The 14,870-nt window shown below is 48.8% G+C and overlaps 1 protein-coding gene across 2 annotated transcripts in view; it reads right to left on the bottom strand.

Moving 5' to 3' along the window:
* The window catches only part of SARDH (sarcosine dehydrogenase), an 81,907-nt gene that overhangs the window by 9,485 nt on the left and 57,552 nt on the right, over positions 1–14,870 (bottom strand). Inside the window, exons 18-21 of one of the 2 annotated variants that reach the window (XM_053281704.1) lie at positions 13,917–14,010; positions 5,943–6,105; positions 2,860–3,028; positions 861–996 (exon numbers count right to left, since the gene is read on the bottom strand). In XM_053281704.1, the coding sequence (XP_053137679.1) occupies positions 861–996; positions 2,860–3,028; positions 5,943–6,105; positions 13,917–14,010 (562 nt within the window). Of the gene's footprint in view, positions 1–860; positions 997–2,859; positions 3,029–5,942; positions 6,106–13,916; positions 14,011–14,870 lie in introns of those variants that run through there. The other variant, XM_053281705.1, reaches the window with a different exon arrangement.

Below are 14,870 nucleotides of genomic sequence, written 5' to 3'. Positions count from 1 at the left end.
CTTGTGTGGCAGACCTTCAGATATTTGAAGACAGCTCTTGCATCTCCCCCAAGTTCTCTTCTCTTCTCTGGGCTAATCATACCCAGCTTCTGTAATCCCTCAATGCCTCCAAGGGCTCTCCCTTGGAATCTAGACAAGACAGGTCAATCAAAGTCTCAGAGAGACCTGCAGTACAGTTCTGCAAAAGTTCCACAGAGGCTACAAAGATCCAATAAACATGTGGATAGCAACACAGGAAGCTGCCATATACTGAGTCAGACTCTTGGTCCATCTAGCTTAGGATTGTCTACACAGACTGGTAGCAGCTTCTCCAAGGTTGCAGGCAGGAGTCTCTCTCAGCCCTCTCTTGGAGATGCTGCCAGGGAGGGAACTTGGGACCTTCTGCATGCAAGAAGGCAGATGTTTCCCCCCAACCCTATCCCTTAAGGGGAATATCTTACAGAGTTCACACATTCAAATGCAAACCAGAGCAGACCATGTTTAGCAAAAGGGACCATTCATGCTTACCACCATGACCAGCAATCCTCCGTCCCACATAGGAAGCTGCTTTGTACTGAGTGAGACACTTGGTCCATCTAGCTCAGGATTGTCTACCCAGACTGGCAGCGGCTTCTCCAAAGTGGCAGGCAGGAGTCTCTCTCAGCCCTATCTGGAGATGCTGCCAGGGAGGGAATCTATGAACCTTCCGCATGCAAAGCAGATGCTCTACCTCTGAGCTATGGCTCCAAACCCCCACTAAATGGAGTGGGCATTAGGAGGACTAGCCAAAGCACCCATTATCGTGCCGTAATCCCTACTCCCCCCACAACCCTTGTCTGCTCACATCCGCCCCCTGCAGGACTGGCATTACTCCCACTCACCGGTCCTCCTTCAGGGTCCCGGATGTACCCATAGGCAATGGTCTTGTTGAGAGCGTGTCCAAAATCGGCTCTCCGGATGTGCCCCACAACGCTTCCATTCCTCCAGATGGCCTCCAAGCCAAACATTGGCACTTTCCTGAAGAACACACAGAGGGAGAGGAAACAGCGCTCAGGCAAATATGCATAAGGATTCCAAATGTGTGGACCATTTCCAATTTAATTGCTCGGATTCTGTACATGAAATTTCCGCCTCAAACAGCAGAGCTTTTGAAAAACTGACTTTAAAAACCTCACTTCAGACCCCACCTTGAGGTCCCAAAGGCTTCACAGGTTGGCTTCCCAACACGTTTTTAAACACACAACATTCAACAGTTTAGAGGAGTTATAAACATGTACAAAACAAGGCAACAGCGTGAAAGAGAGAGAGAGGGAAAGAGATCACATATAAAAACCTAGCAGCAACACACACTGCAGCTGAGGTGTTAGAAATATCTAGAGGATATTCAGCATCAAAATATGCAGAGGGGAAACAAAATTTCAATATTCTCTCTCTTTCTTTCACACACACACACACACACACACACACACACACACACACACACACAGAAGTAGGTTTGTGCATCGTGCTCATTACTGGGATCAGCCTCAGCCTCAAGACGAATCGGGCACCAGGGTGTCTTGGATCGGATCATTCCGATACACTGGTATTGACTCAATGCATCAGACTTGAGGAGCTATCTCACATTCTCACCCAAGGGTGCACCCCCTTTTTGGTCCCACCCAGTAATTCACCAGGAAGAAGATGCAACATAATGACATTATGCTTTAGGAAAAGTGTTTATATTTTAACTGTTTGTGTTTGAGCTTAAGGTATTTACAAACGTAGAAAAAGATTTAAAAACCAGGAAAATAAAACCCAAGTTATACCACTGAAAGCTGAATGCCTGGTTACTGAACCACTTATTTTGAGCAATTACTACATTTTGTCTTCAGGGCCTTAGTTCAGGTTCGAGGAAACCAAGAGATTTTCAGATAGTTTACTGAAAAACACACACCATCTGAACACGTTTTTCCTGCTCTGGTGCATTCTAGGGTGAGAAGATGGAGGAAAAGTGGCCATTTGAATTGACTATGATGAGTATTCACAACTACAACTAGACGACAAATCTTGATTTTCAGTAAAGACCCCCCCACCCCAATCCTCGAGAGATCAATGTATCAAAGATCCTCAATAGATTCAATACTATGCCAATACAATGCAGTGTTGAATCATTTTTTTAAAAAAATGGGGACATTTTTCATAGGAATTGTTTCTAACGAAAAATGCCCTGATACGGCGCGCTTCACCAGAGCCAATGTTTATTCCAATTTGATGCACAGTCCCCAATATAAATATATTGTGCTATCCATTTTTCAGGGTGCTTTACACACAGAACGAGAAGACAGGTCTCTGCTCTGAGGGACATTCAGTCTAGAAGGCAACACAAGGGAGATAGCAGAGGAAAGGAAGGGGAGAGGCAACGGGGGCGGGGGACAAAGGTCCAACAGCAATACAATACACAGTCGTCACAGGTCCTTAGGCTTAATGGGAGAGGAGAGTTGGTCTTGTGGTAGAAAGCATGTCTTGACCCCTTAGCTAAGCAGGGTCCACCCTGGTTGCATATGAATGGGAGACTAGAAGCGTGAGCACTGCAAGATATTCCCCCTCAGGGGATGGAGCCGCTCTGGGAAGAGCAGAAGAAGGTTCCCAGTTCCCTCCCTGGCAGCATCTCCAAGAGAGGGCTGAGAGAGAAATTCCTGCCTGCAACCTTGGAGAAGCTGCTGCCAGTCAGAGTTGACAATACTGAGCTAGACAGACCAATGGTCTGACTCAGTAGAAGGCAGCTTCCTATGTTCCTAAGTCTGGAGAACCTGTGACATATTAATTCCAACGTGATTCCTGTTAGGAATGTCAGGCTGGACAACACATACACACATACACAGGCTTCTCACTACTCACTCATCAATGGTGAAGCAGACCAGACGGCGGAAGATTCCCCTTGCTTTCTGGGCCTCTACGGCTTCCCGACCAAGGAAAGGGATATTGGATTTGAGTTTGCATGTGAAGGCCAAGCCAGCTTCTAGGGGTGTGTCGTCAGGACGAAGGTCTGCATGCCAGTGTCGGTAGCCTGCCGTGAAACATGTCGGCCAACGAAAGACCATTACAAGCTTACTCACAGATCATCACAAGAAGGGGAAGCCCCCAAAAGAAGCCGAGGCATCACCTGTAGAGGTCTACTGTCTCCATCATTAGCGGCGGGGTCAAAACTACGAGAATAAGTTAAGCCATGGCTTTGGCCTGATTTTGACTCTTCTCACCTCTCCTGAATACTTAGTACATGCACCACCTGCGGTGGTCGGAACCCTCTTGGGAGATAAGTGCTCATGGTGACTTTTGTCAAGGCTGACACCCCTCAAGGTGGGAAAGAGGTGATAGCACTGCAAGGCGCTCAGCACTGAGTGTGTCGGCCTGCTTTTATGGTCCTGGCCACCAGGCCTGCAAATCTCCAATGGTGTGATTTTAAAAGCTTTTACAAACACAAAAACCACTCAAAGATTGTATCAACGCTGTCAGAGGAGTGGAAATGAACATGGGCAGGAATGTTCTCCAAAGAGGCCTCCATGGAGAGAGGGCAACCATTGGGACCCTAGCCCTTTCCTCTGCGCAAAAATGACTGCCGTGTGTAAGAAAGGGGGATAGCCCACAGAAAGCTTTAAGCGCAAATATACTATCCCCTTTTTTCATCTTGGGAGGGAGCCTAGCAGGGAGAGATGTTGCCAGTGGCGTTAAGAGGCCGGTGGCAACCCCGGTTCAGCCGACCATCAGTGGCCCCCCTGGTGTGGTTTTGTTCGCAAATGGGGCCACAAACTGCTCTGTTTTCCAGATGCTTAGCCAGCGCCAGATTTCCAGCCTGGCTGAGAATGTGTCTCCCTGCCTTTTAAAGCAGGGAGAACTGCTCCCGGCTGCGCTGTGAATGCAGCGTGGTGTAGTGGTTAGAGTGCTGGACTCGGACCGGGGAGACCCGAGTTCAAATCCCCGTTCAGCCATGATACTAGCTGGGTGACTCTGGGCCAGTCACTTCTCGCTCAGCCTAACCTACTTCACAGGGTTGTCGTGGAAGAGAAACTCAAGTATGTAGTACACTGCTCTGGGCTCCTTGGAGGACGAGCGGGATAGAAAATGTCAATAATAATAATGATAACAAATAATAATAATGCAGTGCTGGCCAGAATTTGCTTGCCAACGGGGCGGGTGGACACGTTGGTGAGCGACACCACGCCCACTGCGTCTGATGGCAGATGCGAGGTGTGTGGCTGGGGCGCCGGGCACAGACCCTCAACCTAACAGCCCGGGTTCTTTGAAGCCCCCCATCTCCTGCGCAATGGTGGATCCGCCCCGGATGTTGCCAAAAATCTCTTATCAGCATTTGGCCCCTGAGATGGCGCAGATGATCACCATTTGTGGGCCTGGCCCATGGACTGATTGTTTGGCTGGCTCTTAGTGAACAATACTTCCCTCCAACATGGCGGTCAGCCCTTTGGATTCATTGGCACGGGGCTAGTTTGGAACAGTATGACCCCAATATGGTGACATTCACGATTTTTGTTGCAGGCTAGGCTTAGCCTGTGATCCATCTCCATTGCAATGCCATGATAGGGTGAAAAATAGGTGGGAAATGTTGGGAAAAATATTGAGAGGGAAAGGCTCCACCGAGGCTTCAGTCAGAGCTGGCAACCCTGCCTCTGCTCCTCCAATGAGCTGAGGAGAGGATACATGGTTCCCCCCTTGCTTTCACCCTCACAACTGCCCTGAGAGGTAGGCCGGTTGGCCAACCCTCTAAGGCCAACATTCAGCTTTAGAAGACTATCAAAAACAATCCGGGGGAATTTAATGGCTCGCTGTGCTGTAAAATATCGCGAGGAGAAATTCCAGAGAGCTTTGGATGCCGTTGGCACCGCTGTCCGTGACTGATGGGGAAAGCAGCAAGTCCTCACTTGGCCAGGAATGCAAAGAAGATTCCTGAAGCCACTGAAACCATGAGGTTGGCAGAGACTGACTAACAGGCCACCTTTTTAGCCTGGCTTGTAGGACTATCTAGTTTTAACAGTGATTTTAATCTACTTTTAATTGGTTTGGGGTTTTGTTATGTATTCTTAATTTTAATGTAAACTGCCCTGAGCCACTGTTGGAAGGGCAGTATATCAATCAAACAATGCATCCACCCATCCCTATCCAAAACTAAAAACCAGGAAAAACCTATCCAAAACGAAAAACCTTTTTGAAGCTCCACTGTTGTTTAAAAATGGCAGAAAAGAAGGTGCTGGATGTACATGGGAGCCTCTCGAGACTGTTTATCATATGGGTGGCAGTCGGTCTCCTGGGACATTCCTAGATGGGGCTTTCTGCTCACTTCTCCACTGGAATGGAGGGCGTGCCTATGCACATCGACCAGATTCCCAACGAAGTCTGTGTGAGATACTGGGGAGCACTTCACACACAATTCGGGTTTTTCATCGCATGTTAAAGCTTAGCCCAGTTTATGTCCAGGGGTGGGGGGGGGGAGAATTTCACTTCTTGCATCATTTTTGAAGGGCAAATTTGAACTTGCAGTAAAGCCTCGCAGTAAACCCACAGGTAAAGCCTGCTAACAAAGCATAAGGAAGAAGCAGGACATAAGAACAGCCCTTCTGGATCAGGCCCAAGGCCCATCTAGTCCACTACCCTCTTTCTCACAGCTGCCCACCAGATGCCTCTGGGAAACCCAAAGGCAAGAGATGAAGATTTGGAGGTGTCTGGAGGTGACCTATAGCCCTCAGACTAGTAGCCATTGATAGACCTGTCCGCCATCAATTTGTCTAAGCCCCCTTTAAAGCCATCCAAGCTGGTGGCCATCACCACATCCTGTGGCAGAGAGTTCCACAGATGTGTCATGAGGAGGAGGAGGAGGAGGAGGTCCTAAATTTCCTGGCCATCCGTTTGATGGGATGGCCCCCAGTGAGAGAGGGAGAAGACCCATCAGGCAGCAAGTGCATCCACAACACCTTTTTCAATGCTGAGGGAGTCAATGGCCCTGTAGCCGGCGTTGGCGACACCATGCTGGGCACCAGCCCTCATGACCGACTGGTAGACCCTCACGCAGTGCTCCTTGGGTACGTGAAGCTCCCAGCCCAGCTCCCCTACGAACGACAGCCTCATGGCCCTGACCTGGGAGACAACAAGGGAAAGAGAGCACAGAAGAAGGTGGTTACTGGGGAAGGGAGAAACACATGCCTCAAATGCCTCACCCACCGGCAGTGGCTTCTCCAGGGTTGCAGGCAGGAGTCTCTCTCAGCCCTATCTTGGAGATGCTGCCAGGGAGGGAACCTGGGACCTTCTGCCAGATGCTCTTCCCAGAGCAGCCCCATCCCCACAGGGGTAAGTTCTTACAGTGCTCATGCATGTAGTCACCCTTCCAAATGCAAACCAGGGCAGACCCTGCTGAACAAAGTGGACAGTGCATGCTTGCCACCGCAAGACCAGCTCTCCTCCCAGATGACCAGAGTCAAGAGATGAGGACGGCGCTCTCCACCCCGAGGGCAGCAACCAACCTTCCAGGACAGGCCTGGCAGCTCCAGGACCCGGAACCCGTTTACAGGTTACCATGACAAGCAAGCATGGAAAGTTTTCCTGGCTGTGTGCTGGAAACCAGCCCCATCCCCAGGAAAAGGAACATAGGAAGCTGCCATATACCAAGTCAGACCCTTGGTCCACTTAGCTCAGTATTGTCTTCACAGACTGGCAGCGGCTTCTCCAAGGTTGCAGGCAGGAATCTCTCTCAGGCCTCTCTTGGAGATGCTGCCAGGAAGGGAACTGGGAACCTTCTGCTCTTCCCAGAGCGGCTCCATCCCCTGAGGGGAATATCTTGCAGTGCTCACACTTCTAGTCTCCCTTTCATATGCAACCAGGGTGGACCCTGCTTAGCAAAGGGGGCAATTCATGCTGGCTACCACAAGACCAGCTCTTCTCCTTGGCCCTCCAGCCTGGTTGTTCAACTACAACACCCATCATCCCCAGCCACAATCAATTGTGGATGGGGATGGTGGGAGTTGTAGTCCAATGACAGCCGGAGGGCCAAGGTTGCCCACCCCAGCTTAACACCTTCTGTCCTATTGACCACACTGAGAACAGAGATGGTAAGCAAGGGTCTTCCTCTTGGTTTCACCCACCCTTGTCATCTCTCTCTCTCTCCTCCGGCTTCCTCTGATTGACCAATCAGAGGAAGCCGGAGCAGAGAGAGAGAGAGAGAGATGGCAAGGGTGGGCGAAACCAAGAGGAAGACCCTTGCTTACCATCTCTCAGGAATGATTGATACTCTCAGGAATCCCCCTCCTCTTCACACCTGCTTGTTGCATTGCCCCCCACTTCCGTCCGTCCGAAGACATGGACCTCGGGGACACAGGCTCTCTGTCCAAGTATGTAACTCACCCCTCAGCGGGGCTCTCTGTCCGGTTCTTCTCCCAGCTTCTCCCATCCAGGGCTAGTTTTGGGTCCCAAGATTGCAAGCCCACCAGCGGCAGAGACACAAGATGGTGTTTCTCCGGAGCGGCTGAGTTAATGCAAGGAGACAAAGCCCCCCGTCACTCCCCCCCCCGTGCTTTGCTCTTACTGTTATCTGAATTCCCCGTGCGATGGGTTTTAAAATAGCAGATTTATTTCACAGCCTCCAGTCCCATCAAAGCTCAGCCACACAGGAGCGAGCTGACAATTACATCGGCACAGGGAGGGCATCTCCGCCACGCATCCGGCCTGACAAGCCCGCTTCCGCGGCTGCTCGGAGGAAGGGGGCCGGCAGAGATGATCTGCTCCCCCCAGAGATGATCATTTAACATGACACGGCGCATTAATCCAGATTAGGCAGATGAAATATTCATGGCAAATCGCCGAGGAGAGAGAGAGAGAGAGAGAGATTCAAATCCGGTTACGAAGGAGAAGGAGACAAAGCAAGACATGGAAGGATGTCTCAGTTGCCAGCCGGGTTTGGCCACGTGTGGGGTCCCTCGGCTCACACATGACACAGACGGAACGTGGATCCTGCACGAGGTTGTCCCTTCCAAATCTGCTCATACTGCCCCAGTACGTCCAACAGCTGTCTTAGGGACAGAGGGAGCTGCCTCCTACACAGGCTGGCAGCATCTCTTAGGAACACAGGAAACTGCCTTCTAATGAGTCAGGCCCTTGATCCATCTAGCTAAGTATTGTCTACATAGACTGGCAGCAGCTTCTCCAAGGTTGCAGGCAGCAGTCTCTCTCAGCCCTTTCTTGGAGATGCTGCCAGGGAAGGAACTTGGAGCCTAGTTGCTCTTCCCAGAGCGGCTCCATCCCCTGAGGGGAATCTCTTCCAGTGCTCACACATCTAGTTTCCCATCCAAATGCAAACCAGGGCAGACCCTGCTTAGCAAAGGGGACAATTCACACTTGCTACCACCAGACCAGCTCTCCTTCCGCTGCCTTATCCATGCTTTCAAACTTTTTCTCTATTTCAACTAAGACAGACCATCATCATCATCATCATCATCATCATCATGCATATGAAGAGTCGAAAGAAAAAGGGGATAACCTTCACTTCATGTATTTACCCACATAAAGGACCACTCTGAATGGAAGTCCACCCCCTTTAAAAATGAGACCCTCTGCATGAATTATTATTATTTTTTCCATGAGCCACTCTGGGCGCTTGCTGGCTTGATAGCCAAAGGGTAGAGTTTGAATACTTTAATGAAATTAATCTAAATTAATTAGAGTAATTAATTAATCTAATTAATCAATCAATCAGGCAGAAAGGCAGAACAGCGCTGTACAGACATATGGGGGGAAACCATGTACTGAGGAACCCCAAGTAGCCACTTGTGAAGATGGACCTTTTTATTTATTTTTATTTATTTGACATACATTTATGCTGCCCAAAACCTGTGTCTCTGGGCGGTTTACCATTGAAATCATTTAAAACATTAAATCAATTAAACAATTCAAATCATTTAAACATTAAAATCATTAACATTAAAAAAACCAACATTAAACTTTTAAAACCATCGATCTAATTAAAAGCCTGGGTGGATAAATGTGTCTTCAGTGCCTTTTTAAAAGTGGCCAGAGATGGGGAGGCTCTTATTTCAGCAGGGAGCACATTCCAAAGTCCAGGGGCAGCAACCGAGAAGGCCCGTCCCCGGGTGGCTGCCAAACGAGTTGGCGGCAACTGCAGGCGAACCTCTCTAGATGATCTCCATGGGCGGTGGGGCTCATGGCGAAGAAGACGTTCTCGTAAAGACCTTGAAGGCTGAAGAGTTCTGTCCCACTTCAAGAGTGTGGCACACCCTCTTCTGCCTTCGATATGGTGTAGAAAGCAAGTACTGCCGTTGTCCTCGCGGTTCCGGAGTGTCAAAACCTTTCTCCCGTTTACACCTCTGAGAAATCCAGAGCTCCGCGCAGCAAGCTAATCGTGGCTTTGGGCCAAAGAGAACAGAAATTCAAAGAGCAGCTGCAGAGAGGATGCCTTTTCGGTTATGCAAACACACTACAGGCAGCCAGGATGTCAAGCGTGTGGGTTTACCTGGCACAGAAGCATCACGCAGCCAAGCACAAAGAGCGACGAGGCCGGCGTTTTGGCAGCACAACTGCGGCAAGCCAGAGCTGAAATGTGTCAGTTCTTTTTCAAGTGCAGGAAACCTGGAGAACTTTGATATCGCTGGGGAATCGGGCTTTTGATGCCGATGCATTTGAGTTTGGGACCTGCTTTGCGGCTTTACTTTTTTTTTTTTTAAGCAGGGCTTGAAACTTTCACTGGTTTCTTCCACAGATTGACCAACTAAAGCTTTAGTTGATTGATTGGTAGAAGCTAATTTTAATTGGTGGGGATGTGAGTAAAGATCTCATGTACTGGCCCTGGATAGCTTCTGCCTTTTAGGATCGACCGTCAACAGTAGAGGATCCAGCAGTCAAGAAATACGCCACAGACGAGCACTTGGTAGGGTTGCAATGAAGGCCTTGGAAAGGATATTGAGATGCTGTGACATGTCTACACCTACAAAGATCAGAAACGTTTGGACAATGGTTTTCCTTGTCACACTCTATGGATGCGAAAGCTGGACTTTGAAGAAGCAAGACAGAAAAAGCATTGACGCTTTTGAACTTGGGTGCTGGAGAAGACTTTTGAGAATACCGTGGGCAGCCAGGAAAACAAAACAACAAAAAAGGATCCTAGAACAAATCAATTCAGAATTTTCACTCGAGGCACAAATGACCAGGCTCAAACTATTGTACTTTGGACACATTCTGCGAAGACCCAGCTCTCTTGAGAAGTCCCTAATGCTGGGGAAAGTGGAAGGAAAGAGAAGAAGAGGACGACCAGCAAGCAAGGTGGAGGGACTCGATCACGACAGCCATGAAGGCACCCCTGAGAGACCTTCAAGGCCAAGTTGAAGACAGACCATCCTGGGGAGAATCTATCTATGTGGTCGCTAAGAGTTGACACATAAGAATATCAGAACAGCCCTCCTGGATCAGGCCCAAAGAAACCCATCTAGTCCAGCATCCTGTTTTGCACAGTGGCCCACCAGATGCCCCTGAGAAGCCCACAGGCAGGAGTTGAGGGCAGGCCCTCTCTCCTACTGTTACTCCCCTGCAACTGGTCCTCAGAGGGATCCTGCCTTTGAGGCTGGATCAGTCAAGCAATCAATCAATCACTAGCCCTGGACCAAATAAGAACCATCTTCAAGGTCTCTCTCCCGACCTCCCCACCACATTTGCTCAGTTTAAAAATACCCTGTTAGCCTATTTTCCAAAGGAATGGCCACTTATGAGATCACTCTGTCTCTGTGCATGTGTCTCTTTCCCGGTCTGTGGGGTGTTCTGAATAACATTTGTGTTTATAGTTCTACTCACACCAAAATCCACAACAAGTGAGCGGATGTCCTCATATGATTATTTTGATCCAGTTAGGTTTCCTGAGAGCGCTCTTTTCTACACCCAGAGGCACTGCTAATGTGGTGATCTTCCAGGAGGCTGGTTTACTAAAGGTAGACACTTGGCTATCAATCACCTATTACTGGCTGAAACTTCATCTTCGACCAGTAGGACTCATACCTAAACTTTGTATCAGTTATGCCTCAACCGCCCTGGTGTTTGAAGATCGTTAACAAACTTCTTCTCCTTGGATTAGCTCCAGATTCCGTACTGGAAATGGGCCTCGTGAGAGAGAGGGAAAAAAAAGGCCCTCCAGCGATTGGAAGATATTGAGTTGCAGAATGAGGTGGCTTGTTTGCCTGCGTTCTATAGATCATTAAAGATCAGGGCGGGTTTCTCCTCTGCATCATACTTGTCCTCTATCACTTTTTCTAAGTTTCGCTGGGCCTTTCCGAGAGCCCACTTCCACGCTTTCCCGTCAGCTCTGCATACTGGGAGGTTTCAACATCTACCCATGGAGTCTTGGCTTTGTCCCTGGAGTTCTGGCGAAATAGAAACCATTGCTCGTGTTTTACTGAATTGTAGCTTTTATCGGGATATTAGGCACCGTTTGATTTTACCCGTATTGATTAGATTCTCTGGACACCCTGATGATTTTTTAGTTAAATTTTTACTTGTGGATAATGATTTCTCTTATCTCCTATATTGTAGCAAAATTCTGTTATATAGCCATTAGGGTGTGCAGCTCCCTGACTGGTTCAAAAGGGAGCTCGGACTGCTTATACAACTGCTGCGATGATGACCTGGCACTGCTCCAGTCACTTCTGTGATATCTATTTTCTGTCATCGTAATCTTTGTAATTTTTTGGTTTCATATTTGGTCAATGGCCGTAAATAAATTGTGAGCCCTTTGGGGACAGGGAGCCATCTTATTTATTTGTTATTTCTCTATGTTAAACCGCTTTGGAAACTTTTGTTGAAAAGCGGTATATAAATATTTGTTGTTGTTCTTATGGAAAATTCTTAATTTTTTTTTTAAAAAAACACACAGTGAAATTGTGCTCTTAGGATGCAGAATTCCACTCTGAGAATCACATTCTGCACGCTACGCCCCCAAGGCACTGAGGCGGGTCAAGGCATTGAGGCGAGTGAATTCCTGCCTTTCCTGGCAGAGGACAGGAATTGTCCCAGAAGTAGAAAACCAAAGAACTTCAAGGAGCTGGCCTGGAGAGTCACTGGTCCCAATGGGCCAAAGAGCTCTGAATCACTGCAGGGGAGGTTCATGGACACACAACTCCCCAATCTGCTCCCTGGGGTCTCCGATACCTTCTTCATGAAACCATTGCAGGCCCCCCCTCTGTCTCGCAAGAACCTGACGAAAGAACGCAGAGCTAATTCTGCCACCCACCCGGACGGCGGAGCAACTGCACACCTCCCTGGTGGGATTGTCAACCTTCAGGGTTTGGCTGACAGTTCCCCGGCACGCGGTTCTATTGTCAGGGAGCCCAAAATAAACCCGCAGTGCCTTTTGTGTCCTCCACTCTATTGTTGCCGAGGCAGTTCAGCTACAAAAGGCACGCATTATGCTCCCCTTGCTTTCATTTTAGGTGCGTCTTGGAAGAGTTATCGTGAAGGTGGTGACGGGGGGGGGGGAGTTTGTCATCCCCCCCGTATGAATTGCTTTAACCTCTGGAGTCTCCTGCCACTGTCCACCCCTGCCCTCACTAGGGATGCCGTCTTTCACCCCAATGGTTAACAGCTCTGCAACAGGCAGAAAGTCAACAGGTGCAGCTCACCATATCTCTCTGCTGACAAGACCACTACCGGTTGCGTTTCTGTTAAAAGCACAGGGAAGGGATTCTTGAATGAAATGGAGCCGGCAGGAAACCCGTATTAGGGGCTGAAAGATCAGCAAGAACTGGAGCCTGAAGACTGGACCGGGAGGCAGAACGAGGCAAAGTTTGAAAATTATAGCTTTAATGAAAGTATAAAGTACACAGTTTTACCTCTCAGAATTAGGAGGAGAGCTGGTCTTGTGCTTGATCCCTTAGCTAAGCAGTGTGTGTGCCCTGGTTTGCATTTGAAAGGGAGGCTAGAAGTATGAGCACTGTCAGAGATTCCCCTCAGGGGATGGAGCCGCTCTGGGAAGGGAATGTAGGTTCCAAGTTCCGTCCCTGGCAGCATCTCCAAGAGAGGGCTGAGAGAGACTCCTGCCTGCAACCTCGGAGAAGCCGCTGCCAGTCTGGGTAGACAATCCTGAGCTAGATGGACCAAGGGCCTGACTTGGTAGGAGGCAGCTGCTTATGTCCCTATGACTACCGTATACCAGGGCCAAGAAGAACTTGAAATGGATGTCAGGCCTGAGCCCAGGCAGGCAGGCAGCCTTTATATCCTTCCTGTCCTGGATGGAGCCAACGAAGGGTAGTCCATGAGTTGGACCCACACCTTTTGGCACCATCTCACGGGACAAATGCTCATTATGATTTTTCACATCTACCCCGCCCCGGAGATGGAAAATAGGTGATAGCACAGTTGCCCTTTACGGCTTCCTCCCTGCGTTATCACCCCTTTTGTATCCTGCCCACAAGCAATGAAGACAAAATGGCAGCCATTCTTGCACAGAGGAGAGCGTTAGGGTCAGAATGTTGTACTTTCTCCACGAGAGAGGAATCATTTCCATGCCTCTGGCCACTTCAATAAAATGCTATCGTAGTTTTTGCGTTCTTAAAGCTTTTCAAAGCTTCTGAAACCCCTCGGCCCGTTTGGGGACAGCCCAGGACAATACAAGCATGAGAACACACAGCATAGGAGCCAGCGCGGTGTAGTGGTTAGAGTGCTGGACTAGGGCCGGGGAGACCCGAGTTCAAATCCCCATTCAGCCATGAGACTTGCTGGGTGACTCTGGGCCAGTCACTTCTCTCTCAGCCTAACCTACTTCACAGGGTTGTTGTGAGGAGAAACTCAAGAATGTCGTACACCGCTCTGGGCTCCGTGGAGGAAGAGCGGGATGTAAAACGTTACTACTAATAATAATATAATACTCAACAGTACCCCCACAAAAGCGGTCAGATTCCTACCAGGCAGCCGGCCGCTTTCACCAGCTTGTGTGTGGAGAATGGGAAGGCCTCATTGCTCAGATCGGTGTCCAGCACCTTTTGCAGGACGGTGCGGCTGCGAGGAAAGAAAACGACCAGGGTCAGATATAGTGAGCAAAAAACCCTACTGCCCCGACAGGATGATTTGTATCAGATCAGCAAAGGCTCATCTTTCACGTTTCTCTGTCCGTAGCACATGGAAGTCAAGGTCTAAAAGACACAATTCTGCATCCAGACAGCCCAAGTTCTGCACCCAAAAATTCTGCAATCCATGTTCTGCCCCTGAATTCTTGAAGCTATGTAAACAATGCAAAAATATCTTATTTTGGAGACCTCGTTCTATAATCTTTGCTCTTTTACATGCTTTCTTCTGGGTTCGCTGGAGAGCACATCCTCCAGTGACTGCTGCTGGTTTCTTTTTAGATTGTGAGCCCTTTGGGGACAGGGAGCCATCTCTATTTATTTATTATTTATGTGTGTAAACCACTTTGGAAATGTTTGTTGAAAAGCGGTATATAAAGAGAGCCAGCGTGGTGTAGTGGTTAGAGTGCTGGACTAGGACCGGGGAGACCCGAGTTCAAATCCCCTTTCAGCCAGGAGACTTGCTGGGTGACTCTGGGCCAGTCACTTCTCTCTCAACCTAACCTACCTCACAGGGTTGTTGTGAGGAGAAACTTAAGTATAGAGTACACCACTGTGGGCTTCTTGGAGGGAGAGCGGGATATAAATGTCAAAAATTAATAAAATAAATTTTTGTTGTTGTTGTAGAAGAGGGGAGGACACTGAATTCCCATCCTCACCCTTTGAGAACAGGATTCTCAAGGCCTCTTTGACTTCCAAGATCAAATCCACACACTGTCAGGCTGCAACGGTCATGAGGACTAGAACGTTGCTCTGCTTTTTTAACCAACAAAGGTTGACATATCATAGCATATG

Source organism: Hemicordylus capensis, chromosome 17, assembly GCF_027244095.1.
Source record: "Hemicordylus capensis ecotype Gifberg chromosome 17, rHemCap1.1.pri, whole genome shotgun sequence".
In the NCBI taxonomy this organism is placed as follows: Eukaryota; Metazoa; Chordata; class Lepidosauria; order Squamata; family Cordylidae; genus Hemicordylus; species Hemicordylus capensis.
This window is presented reverse-complemented; position numbering and strand designations above follow the sequence as displayed.